Here is a 20,632-nt window from a genome sequence, read left to right on the forward strand (position 1 = left end):
CGTAACCTAGTCATATAGTCAGTCTTTTGTCTGACCGAGCGTCAGTAGGATGACATATCAATGGCTGGTTGTGATGATAATAACTCCTATTGGTGCTATAATATGATAGGTATGTCAAATTTGCCTCTGATTTGTTGAAGGTAAAATGTTTTCCATGCATTTCTGTTTGTCAGAGAAGAGCTGCTGTGATTTATCCTCTAGAAATTTCAAAAGGTTAGTTCTGTAAACATGGACACATTTGTAGTATTTTGGAGTTCAATGAGAATGAGCACCGCCGTTGTGGCACTTTCTTTTTCCCTTTGACTGGGCTGTCTGTCCACCCACTCTCTCTCCATCAATTCATTTCTCCCTCCCTGTTATTTGTACCTGCAATGTCCATCTCAGGGAGAATACAAAAACTGTGCAAGCTCACACAGATATCTTGTATATTTGGAGTGATGGAATTACCCGGCAAGCACGTCTAGACCTTAAGGGTGCTGGAATATGAACAGAATCCTGGCATAGTAGGGAAGCAAAGCCAGACCGGAAATACTGAAGCCAAAATACAAATTAGGACCTTTTTTTTTTTTTTTTTTTCTTGGAAGTGAGTCAAATCAAAGCTTTTCATAAACTGCTTTGGACTTTTTACTTTAATGATCACAATCATAGATTAGTGGCAGATTTAATAGCAAATCCTATAGTTTAAAATTTTTTAATTGTCAAATCTCTAAAGGTATTAATGTCATTACAGTATTTAATTCAGATTTTGAAAAACATTTGAAATACATTTAACTAAAATGCTACCTATTCATGTCAAGACATTTATTTACGTTAATCTATGCCTTGTCTTCCACTTGTTGTTGAGATTACGGAGACAGAACAGCCTCAATAAGGATGACCAGACTTCCTACTAATCAGCAACCTCCTCCAGCTTTTCCAGCATGAGACTGTGCCCAAGATATTGAATTCTTGTTGCCAGCTCTTGGAAAAAACAGTCCAAGGAGAATTAGAACTTTTAGAAAACACAATTTCTTAGTTATTGTTTGAGAAGGGGGACCGCCACACCAGTGTACCACTCTAAAAGTACCATGCGTATGAAGCTGTGACGCTACAGACATGTCAGCCAAGACTGTCCTTCAAAATCCATCATGACAAACATCTCATCCACACGTCAGCACTGCTCTTCTGGTCTTAGTATCCAGGGATTTTAAAGTGTTTCTACCAACGCAAGACAGCATTACCATTCAATGTCACTTGCACCATGCGGTGTTGGTGGAACACCACCTTTCTCACCTGATAGAATTTGTATTGAATTATAACTGAATCGATCAACGGAATGATCTAAAAAAGAATTTGAACCTCATTAGGTCAACAATGATGAATAGAAAGTAAAGAGCACTTACAGATAAAATAGAATAATAAATCTTACATTTGTTTTTAGAGCAAGGACATCAACACAAGCTGTATCGGTATAAAACACTGTAATGTTTTACTTCATTGTGTTGCTTTGTTTACAGTTAAAAAAGTGGTCAAATTTTCTGTATTTTTCCCTCATTTAGCTCACTAACCTTCCAAGTAATTACACTGACCTGGTGGTGTCTGGAGATGAGGATGGGATATTTGGAATTGATGGTCAGTTTCTGTATGCCACAAAACCTCTGGACAGAGAGAAACAGCCGTCTTACTCTCTGCAGGTACCACATTCATACACACTCAAGTCAGGGACATTATCAATGCCTAAAAACGAAACGGCATTCAAAAGGCAACACAAAAATCCCAAATTTAAAGGTGCAGGAAATTGTTTTTGTGTAGTACTAGAATCCGAAATGTGCCAGCATTCACTCTTGAATGAGTCTGTAGTTTATTATTTACGACACGACCCAGCCTGAAAGCTCATTCCAGCACACAATTCAAAGGTGTCTGAATAGTGTGTTTGTTTGCTCTGCAGGTGTCCTTTAGACCCTTACCTGTTCTTCAAAACATCCGGACGTCAATGCATCGTCAGAGCTTCACTATTGAAGTGTGTGTCATCGACAAAAATGACAATATGCCCACTTTCAAAAAGGAGACTATGAGAGGCAGCGTGCAACTCGGCCTTCTGAAAGGTGCGAGAACAGGAGTTCAAACTCTCAGCTTCCTTTCACTTACAATTCTCTCTCTTGATACATTAGCAACGTCATCGCACATTTGCAAATGGAGAAAAGTACTAAATCTGCTGCTGAAAATTGAAATAATTCTAATTAATAAGCTGTAATGAGTTGCAAACCAAATCAGAGCAACATAAAGAACAGTCAACAGGAACCTGCAACTGTCCTCTACTTTTTACTATTAGTATAATTTTAGTTTGATATCTATTTATTTAAACTTGTCAGACATATTTCACTTGACTATTTTCTCTGGGACTTTTAGGGATCCCATTCATGCAAGTGGAAGCCATGGATCGTGATGACCGGAGCACTGCTCACGCTGAGCTGCGGTTCAGCCTCATGGAACAAACTCCCAGAATTCCCTCCAGTCAAATGTTCTCCATGGACTCCATCACTGGAGAGGTCTCCCTCACTGAGGAAGGTTAGTGCCAAACAGAGGTCAAAATCCAGAAGATTTCTGTGCCTTTTAGTAAAGAATTGTCTTAAATGTTCTTAGTTTTTCTCAGAGGTCAGATTGGAAGAGAGTCACAAACATTTGGTTTTACTTTTATTCATTCTCTGTTGCTTTTATTGAACTGCAGTCAAAATTATTTACTTGATATAAGCTGATGGATCTAAACCCTTTTCAACATCAGCTCTTCCCAAACCAGCATCAGCTATCCTTAGAGTTTAGAAAAATTAAAACAAAAAAACTTTCTTTCTATGTCTATTATGCAACATGTGACAGTGAAAGATATTTCTTTGGTCTATTTGAAAAAACATAAAACATCAAATTACAGTACCCTGAAACTTTGAACAAACTTCAACTTTGTTGTAAACTTACATTACTGCTGAGTGAAAACATGTAGTTAAAATGTGGTCAATAACAACAAAAAATATATACTTTTTAATTGTAATTTTTTAACATATCAAAAAATCTGTTCCCCATGTAGTACCATCAAGTATTGCCAAGGCTACCTGTGCCCCTATAAACCATTGACAAGGTTTTTGAACTCTTATAAGAATTACTTCAACATAAACGTCTGCTGGCTTATCAAAGAGGAAAAAGGAGAAAGTAAATTGTGACACAGAGACATATTTCATACTCTAACAATACATTTCTGTGTGCTGCTGCTATTCCTGTTGCTCTGGTATTCCCCTTTTTTCCTTCAGTTTGACAGATGCTGGAAAATGTTCGCACTTCCTGGGTTCTGTCGGCCCACACTACATCAGATTCCCTCACAGTCATGGCTACGATTTTTTACCTCGAGCTAGACTGTTGTTGTCATTTCATGTGAGGAAAACATTGTGTATGTGCAAAAAGAGGAGGCACTTCAGCATGTTTGGTGTCACATTAATCAGAGAAAGAATAAAGGATTTGATTTTTATCTTATTGATTTATTTCATGCATTAAAAAAATTGAATACTGCAATAAAAAACGTACAAAACAATGTATCGAACCCACTTTAGACATCAATTTATACAATAAACAGATGTTAAAAGATGATGCCATCTTGTTGACTGTGTGCTTACTCCTAATCATAGACTTTTTTGCAGTAATGCAAAATGTACACACACATTTTACATTAGATTAATAAAATATAATGATTATCTATTACAGTGAGTGGGAAGGAAGAAGTAAATTTTATATATTCTCTAATTTCTCTAATATATTCTCTAATTTTATATATTCTCATCCCTATTGAGTTATTTCTTTTACATACTGTATACAGTATACCTTTGAATTGTTGACACAATCTGGTTCTTGTCAGATGTGCCGCATGTTCCATTTGTGTCCACAGGAATTATTTGGTGTTCACATGTCTGTTTGTTTCTTACCTGTTTGGATATAGTTACTTTCTGATCAACTGTTTCCCAGGATCCTCCACTCTGGATCCAGAGATGTGTGGTCGTTACAAGCTCCAAGTGATGGTGAAGGACATGGCTGGGAAGGCAAATGCTTTCTTCACCACTGGCACCGTTACTGTAGAGGTGACAGGAAACACCTGGGCTTCGCCCGACCCTGTGCGACTTCAGGAGAATCTGCCTGGCCCGTACCCGATTCCCATATCCCAGGTGAGACAGCAGATCCAGATCTGCTGAGAAAAAGCTTATTGCATTTGCAAGACTAGCCAGTTTACTTTGTGATTCCTGTCGTAAAACACTGAAAAAATGGTGCAATTTCCTTAACAAACTCATATCTTTGATATTTTCTGATAGCAAAAAAGAACACCATCTGTTGTGTGGTGTGAATGAAGTGGCATCCTTTTACTAGTGTCTGTTTTAAGCTCCTCTTAGCACCTTCTAACGGACCAAGTACTAAATTATGGATGCTTTTTAAAAGCTGCATATCCGTTTAGACTTTCTCCTCACTGAATCCTTGTAACTCATCCACTCCCCCTAGTAAATAGAATGTCTCAGTTTTAACATGTCAAATTTCATGTTAGTCTCTGGATTATTGTACATATTTTAGCTTCTAAAGTCCCACTCTGATCATCTTTTTATCTTTGTAAAAGCATTCCCAGTGGTCTTTTCATTAGGTTGGTGCCGTTTAGCCAAAAGAAAAAACCCTGTCATTTTCCAGGACATAATTTCTGCAGAGCTGTAGTAGTTCAATAAAATTTGCCTCCAAGTGGTGGGCGGGGTCGTTGAAGCAGGGCAACCCCGCCCCCCTTCCCCTCCCTTTGCTGAGAGAGGTATCTGTTTCCCCATTCTCCCATTAGCTTACTGCTCCTTACACCCCCAACTGAACATTACCGGTGCAACAAAAATGGTGAGCAATATTGGAGCTATCCAGCCGTACAGTTTTGAGCCAGATGCCAGTTCAGACGAGGAAAACAAAGACGTACATGGTCATCTACAAGCGGATGCATCAGAACGGAGTGAACGTAGCTTACATCACAGCTAAAAGCTTTTTCAAATGGCCTTTTTTTGTCTGCTCCTGATTCACAACGACTTGAATAAAGAAGAACTCAGAATTACAATAATTTTCTTAATATATGTCCTCTATCATCAGAAAAATGCCACATCAGCATGTTAAAACACCAAAGACACTATTTTCATCTGAGTGGGTTAACCACGATGGCTTGCTGATATACAGGAGTTTTTAGCCAGCTGTTCTGCTTTACTTCAAAATCAAGACTGTGTCATTTCCTATTTATCATGAAGCAAGATCTTTCCCTGGCTGACCTTGAAGCAAAAAACATTAAATTAGAATAAAACGTCAGAAGCTATGAAAAAGCATAAATCTGATTTTTTGATCTACCGGTTATTGAATCACAACAGTATTTCAAATAAATGATTGGATGATTACACTTGGGCTTTGCCTTCAAAAGCACATAAGTTATCAGCGCTGAAGATACCACACAAGTTTTATTGACAACTTTTAGAATTGGGAACATTTTTACACTTACACATTTTCAATGGCTTATTTAAATTGTTTTAATTTGAATTTGTACTTGTTTAAACCTGTTTATCAAAGCTGAGCTGTGTTCAAGTCAGACGAAAAGGTTCCCTACGGATTACTTCAATCTATGTGTAAAAGGTTTAAGGTTAGCAGCGTTTTTTTGTAAATCTTTGCTCCCATCTCACTTTTTTCTTGAGACACCATTAGTCATACAAGCTGCTTGTCTATAAATAACTTTGTTTTATAAGACATGAAAAAAAAATCCTGCTTACGGCAGTAGTTATAATTGTTAAAGATATAAATCCTGAAATTGAATCATGTGTGAATAGAAATTAAAAAAAATCTTTCATTCAGTGCTAAAAATAGTGCAAACAAAAAAAATAAAAAGGGGCTGTGAGGATGATTCAGTCACTGAATCAAATGCATTGTACAAATTCTCATGGTCGCTTTGGCCACAAGGTACAACACACAGCCTCCCCCTCCTCTTGTTTTCTCCAACCTCCCCCACACTCGGCCTCCGCCTCTTATCTCACAAACGTCCTCTACCACCCACTGAAAATGTGTGCTTTTGCTGTGAAGCACACATAGAATATCGCCTGCGTTCTTTTCAAATCTACAAAATACAATTACTGTTATTTGTAAGGTTATAATGATACAATATGATATGAAACTGTTTTGTTTTGAACAAATGCTTTAAAGGAAAAAGCAGGACAAGATTTAAAAAATAATGTAAAAATTTTTTTAAAAAAATGTCTGAAAGGAGAAGGAAAAGCTTTGTGCCCCCCACGCCCTTGACCAAACTTATTACCGCTCCCAGTGCACCCACTACCTGTTACATCCCTGTTCCCTCTCTAATACACTTTCAGTTTGTCCAGATTTTGTATTCTTGAATTACTTCTTCCTTTTTTAGAGCATTTCTTGCCAACTGACCTAATTTACGCTCATGTAGACCACCAGAAAATACTTTAAAAATGACAAATCCTTTTGTGCAAAAATTTAACCTCTCAATGAACAGACTTGGAAGAAAAAACTTCTCTTCAATTCTGCTGCTCATCTACCTAAAAGCTTTTTCTTGGTTACATTTTTCAGACATCAAGACTCTAAATCCCAGGGAAAAAAAGCCAAATTCAGTTGGCATCACACTTACTTGGGGGAAGCCTCATTTCACCCACGTAGAGTTAAGTGATGATGTTCTCAGTGGGTGACTAACTGCTGTTATTACACACAGAAGACAGTCAGGCTCAAACGCCCACTCTGTGCATCCCACCTCCCATGCTGTACATCAGAAATGGCACAGTTGTCTCCACACATCTACTCAGCTGTGACAGATGCTGCATTTTGCACGGCAACACTAACCAACGAGCGGCAGAAGCTGAAATCAGTCTGCTGCTTGGCATACTTTTTTGCACTTCTGTCACCATGTTTCTCTCCAAACACGAAACTGTTATCAACCGAGTCCAGATAAATATCCCATCAGTTTGCTCGACTCTGTACAGGAGGCCGTCTCCAACAAGTGTTGATGAATGAGTGAATGCTGCAACAAATTGCAGCTTTTCACACTTCACATCTTCATAATGCGACATTACAAATTATTCTTGGGACAGCATACTTCAGCTACTCTTAGTCACCAGGTGGGATTTTACATTGTTACAGGGGAAACCACACATATTGTCTTTGTAATGGCACTAACCCAAAAACTATGATGTAAAGAGTTACATTTGCTTGGACGTTAGGTTTTGTTCAAGGATACTATTTTCTCATTCCTTGATTACATTTAAAGATCCACTCCAGTGAAAACTGTGTTTTGGGAGTTTTTAACATGTTGATGTGGCATTTTTCTGTTGATGGAGGGCACATATAAAGAAATTATTGAGTATTAACATTTTTGTTAATTAGGCACAGACAATAAATGCAGTTGTAAAAAGCTTGTAAAGGTAGGTGCCACAGATGGCGGGCCACAAGCTCCATGCTCCGCTCCATTCCGATGCATCCACTTGCAAACAAATAGATCCATGAATATCTTCATTTTCCTCAACTAAGCTGGCATCTGGCTCAAAACTGCATCATTCTTGTTGTACCGATAATGTTAGCTTAGGGTTGTGAGGGTCTGTAAGCTAGTGGGATGATGTGATGATGGGGAATGGGCGCAGGATTACTCCCTGTCAACAGTTCCGCACAACAAAGGCACATTGGTGAAGAACTACTGGTGCTCTGCAAATCCATGTCGAAGAAAACAGCAGGTTTTGTCATTTTTCCTGAAAACATTATCATGATTACATGATTAAAAGATCACTAGGAACACTTTTACAACAGATCAAATGATGATCACAGTGGGAATTTAATACAATTAAATTTATACCCTGCATATGTGATACAAGCAAACGAGTTTGCATCGATCATTTTTTTTTTTTCATTTCAGTGATCAGGAAGGGAATTGGGTATAAAATTTCTCAGAAATTTCCATATAATTCACTCTGCTGTTGTCATGAACAGGAGTCAAAAGAAACAAACAACAAAACACTGTTTGACTCTTGTGCAGGATTAGCTAGACTAAACAAGTTGTAAGAGCTTGGAGTTCACAATGGAAACTTTGTGATGAGTTTGTCTTGACTGCAAATCCTTGATAACGATGAAACACAGAAAATCTAAAAGGGTGACGAGGGAATACAAGCAAAAGAAAACAACGATGGAAAGAGTGGAAACGTTGGGGAAGCAATGTATGAGAAAAGCAAACTTTAACACATTTTAGGAGACAGAAAGACATTTTATGAACCTCTGTTGTCATACAAGCCCCCAGTTCAGCTTGTCCTGGTACACAGTGAACAAAAATGTGGACGACTTCCAGGACATCATCCCCAAGAGATAAAAAACAACGGCCACAATGCTAATGTAGACCACATCATTCAGTGCTGATGACACTGCTGACTGCTATATGCATGAAACCACTATGGATGGAGGAACATTCTAAAGACAAATAATTTCATAGAGCCAACTTTTTCTATTGTAATTGAAGGCTAAATAACCAGAACAGTGACAAAAAATGTATCCTTACAAACTTCTCATGGAAGTTCAAAACATTAGTGTAGTCTGGTGTTGACAAAGATTAAAATAGAGTTTAGTTTAATAAAGAACTTAATTACACAGCGCTTTTTCCCCCCAAGACAATGTAAAACATTAAAACTCAAAACACATTTTCTGGAAAGGGCCTGTGTAGAAGCACTGTGTTAAATCACTGTACTGCTCGCTTTTGTTGGCTTGGCCAAAAGTCAGGCTAAGAATTTTTTTTTTTACCAGATGAAGCATATTAAGAAAAAAAATACAAACAAAGCAATGACTGACAGAATTTAAGCTGCATGCCGAAAGGTTTTTATGTGACAGAACATTTTTAAAAGATGGTTTATGAAACCATTTAAGGTTTCCAAACAAATCTGTACCAAGAAAATGACACTAATATCATATTTCTAACCATACGTATTCAAAATGTTTTGGCTCTGTCACTTAAAACCAAACCACTCAAACTTTTATGTCCCACTTTTGTCGCTGATTACTCTCACCAAAGTTTAACTTAAACCAAAAAAAGAACTACCTGCTCAAGTGAATGTGGTGTTATGTTAGCTTTATTTTAGAGAGCAGCATTTCTGCTTTAAAATTCTGTCTTCAAATTGTGTTGATTCTGTAATTCAAATTTTGATTTTTTATATTGTTAACAAGATCACGCACAGACACAGTTTGTAGCTGAAGTTAAAACTACAATAAGGTGAAACAGAATGCCCCACAAAGGCCATCCCTGAAAAAGAGAAGGCAGGGTTTTTTATGGATTTTTCCGACTTGATTAGAAAAAAAAGGTGAATGAACAACAAGCTCTAATATCAGGAAAGCACAGGAAACTTGATGAGCTGTACCTTTGCATTGGACGTGCTGCGGTGGAGACTGGAACATTGTCAACACATGCCTGAGGGGAGCTTCAGCTGTGTTACAGCTGAACTCCTGTCCTTGTTGGGTGCCGCTTGATGGCTTTTAGGGTCTTTTCAGACAATATGCAGCATTCTGGCAAAGGGTTGTAAAGCAGAGTGGAAAATCCCCTTAAGCCTGCATTGTTAGTTTTGGCTGCCGGTTCTGTTCTCCATCATTGTCACTGACTTTAGCTGGCTCCTTATCACATAAACAGCTTAGCATTGCAGTTGGGTTACCAATTCTCTTCAATGCAAAGGGTCAGTCTATGATCAACTGCTAATTAATTACTGCTAATTTTCTTTCAGGTACAGGCAAAAAAAAAAAACTTTAGATTGTCAGTTTTTCTTCTCTTGCTAAACCTAGTTAATGACAGACCAAACACATTAAAGTCTTATTGCTGAATCAGGTGAAGTGGAGCGGAAGCCAGGCCGAGTACAGTCTGGAGGGGGAGTTTCCAGAGATGCTCTTCACCATCAGCAGAGAAGGAGTCATTTATCTCAATGCTCCTTTGGACAGAGAGACCCAAGACCAGGTGTGTACTGTAACTGCAATCCAAACATTCACATCAGCTCACAATAAATCCTAAACTGGAAGAGTCGGCTCCATGGAGATGTGCAAGAATGCTTGAAAAACAACCACTTTAAACACATTAATCCAACCTTGTTCCGATAAGTTTCAGATAAGTTGATAATTTTCAGTTTTTTAATCACTTTTTGAAACCAGGTTACATTAAGCCCTGTCTTCTCACATGGCATTATCTCTAATATCTCTAATATATAAAACATTACTGTAACACAGCACAGATATTGTAAAGTGAAAGGGGTTAAGAGCTCACTCAGCAGAGATGATTGTGTGTTTTGGGATTAAATATGAAAGCCTGTTTTTTTTTTTCTTTGCATTGTGCTCCTTTTACACAATTTAAGCTCTCAAAAGCTTTAAATGGTTCTGGGAGTGGGACATCAAGTGGCCAAAAGAGTAACACTCACAGACAGCTTAATCTGAATCCCTGCAGTATAAAAACACACACTCAACACTTTCATTCCTTGTCACCAAAGACATGTTTTTAATGTAAAATGTTTAGTCAACCTGATGTCTTCAGGTTTAAGTTTAGTCTGTTTTTGACAGGAGGAGAGCTGCGCCCCAGAACACTTTGATACACTAACATAAATTAGGAGGTTTTTTTTTTTTAAATTACTGGACAAAAAGGGGAAATGCATTTTAAAAATGTTTTTGTGACAGACAATGCTAAATAATGTAGATAGACACAATTTATTTTTAAAGATAAATCAGAATAAAGAGCAAAAATCAGAAAAAGACCACAAGAAGTGCTTGCACAGTCTAAAAAGCAATAGTTGGTTTTTAACAGTGTGTCATCTGTTTTTTGACACTTGCCAACAGTATTTTTGTAAGCTGTGGGTTTTCCTCAACCAAACATAAAAGAATAAATGCTCATTCATTCAATAACCCTGCTCTTTTACTAGCTGCCGGAAAAAAACAACTGAACTTCACAGGATTCTACACTCACTACAATATCATTAATAATTTTGTAGAGCTGATGTGAGAGCACTAAAATGTCAGACTAGTTGTCCATGTCTTTATTTTATATTTAAACTTAAAACCAAAATATTGTTATAAGTTCTTCTTTAAATCCCTCAGTTTCTCATCAGTATTGTGGTTGAGCGTCCTGATGGCAGAGAGATCGCCAAACCTGTGGAGTTGAGAGTAATGGTGGGTGACGCCAACGATAACAGACCCACCTTCCCGCAGGCGCAGTACCATGCCGTGGTCAAGGAACTAGCTGCTCGAGGTAACTGACACCCTACAACTCATTCTAAACTCAAAAAGTCAAATTGGTAGTATGTCGTTTTTGTCTTTTTTTTAAATGTGGTGGATCATAATGCATAACCTAAGAAAACACTTTAAATAAACAAAAGTTTACTTATGTAAAACATTCATTCCCAGACACTTTAAATAAAACGATAAACAAAAAGAATTTAAAGTCTATTTGAGCTCCAAGGTGGCGCAGTGGCTAGGGCTCTTGCCTCACAGCAAGAAGGGCCTGGAACAGATCACCAATGGGGGTCCTTTCAGTGTGGAGTTTGCATGTTCTCTGCATGTATTCTTCCCACCATTCAAAAACATGCTTCATAGGTTAATTGGTCACTCTAAATTGTCCCTTGGTGTGTGTATGGTTGTGTGATTGTGGCCCTGGGGCAGACTAGCAGCCTTTCCCAAGTGTCCCCTGCCCTCACCTAGGAGTGGCCTGGTTAGGCTCTGGCAGCCCCTGACCCCGGAAGGGACAAAAACAGGTTTAGAAAAAGAAACCTACCTACAAGTTGAAAACTGCATTCTTTTTCTTTTACACAGTTTCCTCTTTCAAATAAGATGGGTATCCAATAAATACAGTGTATGTAATATGTAATGTGTACTATATGTAATATCATTTATATAAAAAATAATTAAAATAATTATTAAAATGGCAACACACAACAGATTCAGTTTTAAAAATGAGACTACAATTTTAAAAGAATCTGAATGAGGACGAGGCTGAAAGTGCAGCTACAATCACTGAGGGTGCCAGATGCCTTTTGTGAAAGCATTTTGGGATTTTTGCCAGGATGCGGGGAAAGCACCTCCATCCTCCCCTTGCTCATAAAAGGCACACGGTCTGTTGTGCATACAAGGTCTCTGCATAAAAGCCTTTGTGTTGATGCTTTTAGAACAGATTGTTTTCTGGGAAATGAACTATGGGGTACAATCTGTTAAATGGAATCATTGAGTGAGGATTAAATGAGAAGACCACTGCTATCCTCCTTTCCCTGCTCTCTTAGCATGCAGAGAGTGTAAATTTTGATGCAGGGGGAAAAAACTTTTAAGGTCAAAGGATGCAGGAAAAAGGCCAAAAAAAGGCCAACTGTGATTTCTTCTATATGCGATTCTGAATGTGTGTGTGTGTGTGTGTGGGGGGGGGGGATCCTTGTTTTAAAAAGAGCAAAACAATCACTCTTAGATAATTTAAATTATTTGTCCTTTTTTCTACTTTTTGTGACTACATGTCCAAAAACAAAAAAATATATATATATTTTTCCATTCTTCTTTTAGCATTGCTTTTTCTTTGCGCTTTCTTCTTCAGGAACAGAAATCCTGACAGTGCAGGCAGCTGATAATGACGATCCCAAGACAGATAATGTGAGGATCTTCTACCGTTTAGTCGGGCAAATTCCAGAGAGTCCGCGCGCACTTTTCCGAGTGGATCGGGACTCAGGAGTCATCTCTGTGCAGGCAGACAGCATGGAGGGCACAGCACCACAGTACACCCTTACTATCACTGCTGAGGATGCTAAAGGTGAATATAATGCATTTTTTTTCTAAGGACTAAAGTTAGGGATAATGTCAAACAAAGGAAAGTGGACCAAGATATAATTGAGTTTACAAGTCAGTTCATAATCAAATGTAGTTTTTTTTAATGTTCTATATAATAACACAAGTGAAGAATTTAAATTGGTATTGTTTTTTTGTCCTTGTTTTAGTATTTTAAAAGGTTTATAGAGCAGGTATTTCAATTTCCAATTAGCAACACCCTAAATATATTCCAAAAGAAAAATAAAATCCCAAATTTTCAAAAACAATTTTATCTAGGGATTTTTTTTAGATTTTTCTGGGTGAAGATGGACTTGATTATTCACTGTGACAACCTCCAAAATGAGCAGCTGAAAGGCAAAGGAGAAGATTTTTGCTATTTATGTAACACGCAAACAGATTATAAGATAATTACTGATATTAGCTTTTCCCCTTAGTTTGTTTTGCTATTTCATACAAATATGTAAACGACGCTGAAAGGTGAAAACAGATCAGGAATAAAGACACTGGCAAAGACACAGTTTAGGACATTAAAAATCACTGTGACAGAGAAATTTAATTAGCTGTGAGTGTTTGTGCGTCAGTGGCTTTATTGATTTGTTTGGGGTCGAACGGGTGTATAAATGCCAGCCTCTGGGGTGAGAGATGATGTGATCTGCATGACTCATGGACTTTTGGTGTGATGGAAGCAAGACAAGGTACTTGCTGTTCCTTCACCATATTTTATTTGCGAGTAGGGCTGACCCTGACTCACTAACAGAAGCTGTGATGATGCCCCCTGGCAGGTCTTAACAGTTCGTGCACTGTGGTTGTGACAGTACAGGATGAGAACAACAACCCACCAGCCTTTGCCCAGCATGAGGTAAGACAGCACACGCTTAAACCTAGTCACACGTGCAGGGACCACAGCCATGGTGGACTGCCACAAACTATTTTAAATAAAGTGAAAAAGCTGGATAAACATCATGTTAGCTGCATTTGCAGAAAAAAATCTGAAAAGGGTAAAGTTGGTGAAAGCAGCTATTCAGCATTTTCTCATTTAAATCTTTATCAATTTATAGGAATCATTTTTATAATAATAAAAGATGACATAGATAATAAAAATCTTTTGGTGATCCTGATTTTAATTTCTTTCTTCTGTTCAATCTCCATTTACACATCAAAATACCTCACACCTGCTTTATCCATAGTAATCAACTGAGAAAAGTTATCCAAAATTAAGCAGCTGTGTCGCTCTCTTTGACAGACATGCTGATCAAACTCTGATACTACATTCACATCGTGCACATTTGACCGTGCACTAAACGTGCATTCTTGGATGTGCATTCAGCCTATGGCGTTCACACTGGACTGTTGCTACTCTATACTTTCACATGTTTGTCACCTACAGTTGGAAGAGGCTTGGTGTGAAATGTCAAAGCACTGCAAATCTTGCTCCTTTTTTTTCCTCTCACTTCACCATTCCGATATATGAAAAAAACTTGGTGTCATATAATTCCGGCCGGGTACAAACTGCAATTATTAATTTCCTCTATGATCATTTTTCAAACAGCTGGCACTTCCGTAAATTGTTGGGGACACCATCCGTACGTCTCGACCAAATCCGAGTGCTTGATTGGTCAAAGTTCAACCTGGTTTAACTTTCAAAGTTCAATGGCTGGGCATTTTTAGGTAAAGTTCAAAAATGGTTGTTGAAACTTGCGTGAATGCAAGAGTTTTTAACCCGTAAGCCCTAAACATGGATTTACAGTGACTTTTTATTGAAAGTGGTCGCTTGAACACACGTTACCAAGGGTAGTGTGAACATAGCTTAGGTACGTTCACATATTCCATGCGCTGTGACCTCAGTGACCCAGAGTTTTTCAGCAAAGTCAGCAGGTGGCTGTGCGACAACATTTGTAATCAGGAGGCGGCAGTCGGGATGGCTGCGGGAGGTTTTAAGAAAAAGTTAAATTTTACAATGACCGGACAACTTTTTTCTAGAAGGTGACATAGGCCAGTGACGGCCCAGGGATTTTGAGGTTGCCCTGTGACCGTCCAATGAAAGGTAGAATGACCTGCTTTTTATTTACCCTCTGGCTACCGGGCAGCCTGCGGCCAGTGGCACTTGATATGGACGTTCGCCGCCCAGAGACATTTACACATCGTCCAATCAGAGCTGCTGACGCCCGGCGATCTGGCTGCCACCGCTTTGTGTCAGACTGTCGCCCGATTTCGTACTGGCATCATCCCCACCTTACTGACTGACGCCTGATGACCGCCGCTTACATTCATGTCCACGCCAATGATTTTTCTTAAAAATCAGGTGGCGGCACGGAATCTTAAAGATCCTGCCGATGCCTCCCCATCGCTGGTGGCAGTTGTATTTGTGACCACAGCCTTAAGTAAAAAACAGGTAGCCACAGACAGTCCCCTCACTTTCACCCCCTTCTAAAAGAGAGAAGACAGTAAAGCCCTGACGTCTGGGAGTTACACAGGACAGCTGTCCTGCTATGAATACCAGGAAGAAGGTTTCAGATTTTCTGTGAGGCTAAAGTCACATGGACGCCTGGCACAAATGCAGGAACATTTTCTTTTAAGTCAGACTACATACTGGCCATAAATGTTCAAGTTCAAAAGAATGCAAAGAAACATCAGCCTCTTTTAATTTTGCAATCTCAAAGCTCAGAAGAGAAGGCTCCCGAACCAGTGCTGATCCAAAAACTTGATTAAACCAGGCTACGAATCTAAAAATACACATAAAACTTTGTGATTTCTTTGAAGTTACATCTGGCGGGATATTTTATCCCTTTCCTCCCATCGCCTGCTGGTCTGGATACTCCATTTGAAGCTGTTAAAACAAATAAACACTTTTCAGATAATGGTTGCCACAGCCGCACACATACAAACACAGAGGTGGAAAATGCTCTTGAGCAGGTCACGCCTGAGGAGAGCAGCTTTTTCCATGGCAATGTAAAAGCAGTGCTGTTGGGGCTGCTGTGGGAGGTGAGTGGTGACAGGACTGGGCTGAGCAACACTGCAGATGGGGCAACCAGATCACAGACATGGCCGCTTCACCAGAGGACATGTGTGAGTGGCAGATTAAACGGCTGTCTAAACACACACAGGCTGGTGAATAAAGGTCAAATCGCACTAGGAGGGTAAGTGGGGGGAAACATATTCTCACTTGTAGTCACATTTTATCGCCACAAAAAATTGGACAGCCACTCATGCGTAACTTTCAGTGACAACCTCCAAATTGCCACCATAAAAGACTGTTGAAAACTCTCACATGACCAAAAGCTGATATGACTTCTTTTAAAGTGTCAAACTAAAATTACTTTTCAAAATCATGCTCTTAATCTTGTTAATCTGACATAAATTTAGCAATTTATATTGAAGGCCTAATTGGTTCATATTTTGTTAGTCAACCACTCTAAAACAGTTGCTAAATGGGAGATGTTCTGTCTTGTAATAATCTGTCTCTGCTTCCCGTCTGTTAGTATGGACCCTTTCATGTTCCTGAAGATGCTCCATTGGCTACCACGGTAACGTCTGTATTAGCGAGGGATGCAGATGTACGAGGGGGAGACAGCTGGCAGGTGGACTACTGTCTGGAGTCCGGAAACGAGGAGGAGGTCTTTATGTTGGTGACGGACAAGCAGACCAATGAAGTGTCGCTGGTGCTTTCCAAGGTAACGACCTTTAATGTCAATGACTCTTCAATTACAACCATTATTTTCGGGTCCAAGTATAACCTAGGAGACAGAAATATTCTCTTTTTTATCCTAAATGTGTTCAAACATCTTGAATTCAGAAGTGCAGAGGATAATGTCACAGAAACCTTTGTTGTCTTTCACGTGTCCTTGGTGTGTGGGATCATTCAGGGGTTGATCCTGAAATAGTTGTCCAATAAAAGTGTGTCAGCTCAGTGTGCGGCTTTTCATCTCATAGTGTGTGTGTTTGTGCACTGTTGAGGGATTGAAGGTAAAGAGCATTTTTTAATATGTCAATATGTTTGTCTGACATTATGAAAAAATAGACCTCTAATGACAATGAACTGCTTTAGCAAAATAATCTCTGTCCCCATGGTGCATTACCCTTGGCCTGCATGCTATAATCTAACAGGGAACCTTATAGGAATGAGTGTGTGTCTGTGTGTGATTGCACTCTAATGGTCTGCTTTGTGGAAGTGGGCCAGGCAGGAGGTGGTCTATTATTTTTAACCTCTCTGCAGGAGAATGAATGTGATTGTCATGTGAGTTGTAAATGTTTGAGATAAACAAGATATCCAGAAGCTGATAGGCTCTTGTTTTTTTTTGCTTGATTGCTATTTTTAAATATATATATTTCTAATTCCTCTCATTTTGTGCAATTTTGATTAGCTGTAATTAAAGCCTCATCAAGTGACCTTGCAAGATTTCCGCAATAAAAATGGGGGTTGCAGGGGACAATGCAGAACAAAATCTTTCAGAAGGATTCAAATGCACTTGTACAAATCCCTTACTCTGTCGAGTTAAAGCGTGAAAATCAGTGCAACAAAGCAATCACATTTAATTATTAGGAAGTGTTCACTGTTCATAGAGCAACTCATTAATTAGGGTGAATGTCACTTGGACTAGAAATTGTCAAGAGATAAAATCAGAATGAACAAGGACATTTGATGTTTTATAGCTACAACAGAACAACACTGAAGTCTATCTGTGGTTATATTTTTGATATATTCAAACAAGATGAAAGACGCAGAGTTAAACTACTTGACATTTCTTTCACCTTTTTTTTTGTTAATTAGTGTGTTTGACCACTGCTACTTCATGTGGACTTAAGTTTTGGGGCAAATCTAGAGTTTGGAGACACTGCATTCAAAGACAATTGCTTTAAAAAAGATTAATAGCCATAAGAACATTCACTCTCCGCTGAAGGCTTTCCACAATATTCTCAGAGATTTTCTGTGGGAAAAATCTCCCTTTTCAATCTGTGGTGTTTATGAGGCGAGGCACTGGGAAGGACTGGCTCCAGACCTCTGACCCACTTAATCCCAAAGGTGTTTGAGATCACGCCCCCATTCAGCCCATTTAAGTTCTTTCATACAGTTGTCTTTGTGAAGCTTGTTTTGAATGCCTAGTCACAGTCAGACAAGAACACATCGGACTTTCCCCAAAATGTCTCCCCGGAGTTGGATGTGTAGCCTTGTCCTAAATGTTTCAAAGACCCACTCTGCAGAAAAAGTGTTTTTGGTGTTTTTATGGAGAGCATATATAAAGAAAATAAAGCTAAACATTTATTTTCTAAACAATTCTCTTTTCCAATCTTGGTAAATCAAGAGCAGACAAAAAAAGTCTGTTTGAAAAAGAATTGTAGTTGTTATGTCACAAATACAATAGGCAGCACACAAGCTCCATTCCACTGCATCACTTGCAGATAAATAGATCCAAGAACATCTTCATTTTCCTCGTCCGAGCTGGCATCTGGCTCTGGATAGCTCCAATATTGCTCAACATTTTTGTTGCTCTGATAATGTTAGGTTGGGGTTGTGAGGAGATTTAATATAGCAGAAGAAAGTGTAAACAGAGTGATTTTTAAGATCAAACAGGGTGATGGGAGGAGGAGCGAGGTTTCTCTGGGTGAAATTCTAATAAACTCCTGCCACTCTGCAGAAACTATTTAGAACCACGCAGGTTGTTTTTTTTTTTTTTACTTTGGCTAAAAACAGCGTAATCATAATTAAAAGACCAATGGAAATGCTTTAACAATGGATAAAATATAATTGGAGTTGGACTCTCTCACATTTTCTCCTTTCTGAAAGACAAAATCCTAAAAAAACAGACCCACAACATAGTTCCTTCTTCAGACCTTGCATTACAGGAGATTGCAGTGAAACAGGGAACCCTTTTTGCGGATAAAGCCATAGCTGACGGAACGTGTTTTCTCTGCTCTACAGTGAGGAAACTGCATGCTTTAAATCACATAAAACCTGTTAATATGGGGCCAGCAGCTGTTGCTGAACTATGTTCCATGCCATAAAACAAAGAAATTTTCATGCTGACAACACTGTTGTATGGGTGTTTTGAAATTCTTCACTTAGAAAGTATTGATGGCTTTTAGGTGTTGTGCACCTCAGCAGAAATTGTCATCTTCCTGTAACTCTGTAAGATATTCTGCTTTTTAGATGACACCTCCCAAAGATATCATTACATTTGACCGAGGACTATTTTTCATGAGGTTTCATAAACATTTTATAATCTATACTAGCATTCTAATAATATAAATGCACAAAACTGCCAATTGTATTTCGATTTGCAAAAAAAAAAAAAGAAATCTGCACAGACCCCGTGCTTTGGACCATTCTGCAAGGACTGACAAGTATAAAATGCAAAATAATCCAAAACTATTTAGTTCTTTATCCTAATAGTGGGACATTTTTGACAGGGCAATTGAGTCATTTCATTCTTATTGTTGATCTGTGTTGAACTAGCTGCTCACCATTTGTGTTTCAGTTTTTTTGTGCGTGCATGTGCAGAGACAGTTGAAGTACACAAAGTTAAAAGTCATTACCAGTCACAGCCTCACCTATTAGAGCGAAACAGAGCTGTTGGAGAGAAAAAAGCAGCTAGATGTTGTCACAGAGCAGCCTCTTAAAATGAATAATGAGAGCCACGTGCATCATGTGCAGTATAACATTACCTTGACTTTCTGCTGTGCCCTTTGATTGCATTACAGTGGACTCAAGACTAGCGTGGAGCAGAAACAATTTAAAGAAGACTCCTTCTATTCCAGAGTTTTCAAACAAATCTTAGAATGATCGTCAATCCATATTTTTAACAAATGAGTTAGCAAAACACGAGACAGAGCTGATAGCTGTCACTTTTACTGACAAATACATAGAAATCCTTTGAGCCTTTTTTTCATTGTGGATATTTTCTGAGCCATCTGTAGAGTGCTTCCCCATTTTTCTAACCTGATGGGCCTGACGCAGCTGGCACATTTGTAATATCAGCAGCTGCAGCCTGAAATCTGTAGCTGCAAGCATCTTGACAAGCATCCCTCAAAACCAGTGATGCAGAAGCACAGATGGTGTAAAACCTGTGTCTCAAAATCACTGTGATGTTGTACTTTCTCCAGATGGATTAATCTCAGACAGCCAAACAGACCATACAAATGTGATACGCTTTTTTTGTTGTTCTGCCTTTTTAAAAAAAAGGAGAAAAGTGAAAATGTATCATCACATGTATGATTACTATCAAACAGCTGTAGAATAACACAGGATTTTAAAGGCAAAGATTTAAAGTGAATATTGTGTAGAGCCATAAAAATGATATTTCAGGAACAGCTGTGATTGTGCCACAATTATTTTCTGATAACTTTAAAAATGATCAGCAAAACGGATGAATCACTGGCAAAATTTATCTGAATGTTTATTCAGATGATCAGGATTGATTCAATTTTTATGAAAAAGCTTGATCCCACCACAACTGAGCTGGCTCACTGCTCAGTATTTCAACAAAAATGATTTCACTTTTTGTCACTGTATGATCCTGAGTGAGTACCTTAAACTACACGTGACAGAAAGGGGGGCTTTTGATAGTGTGTAAAGAGAACTAAAATATTTAATAGTACATTTTTAAAATCCTAGCGTTAAAGGGTTTCTTGCTGGGAAATTAAAAAAATGCTAACATATTGAAATGAAAGAAAATGATCTTTTGCACAGTTCTGACTGCTGTTTTTTTGTTGTCTCCACCCTGTATTCTCCTTGTCAGTCTTGACTACCATTCACTTTTTCTTCTTTGCCTATCAGCCGCTCCCATTTGGGGTTGCCGCGACAAAACAC

General features: G+C 38.6%; 1 protein-coding gene across 1 annotated transcript in view; it reads left to right on the plus strand.

Moving 5' to 3' along the window:
* Positions 1-20,632, plus strand: part of cdh16 (cadherin 16, KSP-cadherin) — a 31,441-nt gene that overhangs the window by 1,275 nt on the left and 9,534 nt on the right. Inside the window, exons 4-12 of the mRNA XM_020713206.2 lie at positions 1,539-1,673; positions 1,928-2,084; positions 2,389-2,547; positions 3,985-4,181; positions 9,872-9,997; positions 11,122-11,272; positions 12,599-12,811; positions 13,611-13,687; positions 16,308-16,499. Of these exons, the coding sequence (XP_020568865.1) occupies positions 1,539-1,673; positions 1,928-2,084; positions 2,389-2,547; positions 3,985-4,181; positions 9,872-9,997; positions 11,122-11,272; positions 12,599-12,811; positions 13,611-13,687; positions 16,308-16,499 (1,407 nt within the window). The remainder of the gene's footprint in view (positions 1-1,538; positions 1,674-1,927; positions 2,085-2,388; positions 2,548-3,984; positions 4,182-9,871; positions 9,998-11,121; positions 11,273-12,598; positions 12,812-13,610; positions 13,688-16,307; positions 16,500-20,632) is intronic.

This window comes from Oryzias latipes, chromosome 3 (assembly GCF_053564925.1).
Source record: "Oryzias latipes strain Hd-rR chromosome 3, Olatipes_Hd-rR_3.1".
NCBI classification, from domain to species: Eukaryota; Metazoa; Chordata; class Actinopteri; order Beloniformes; family Adrianichthyidae; genus Oryzias; species Oryzias latipes.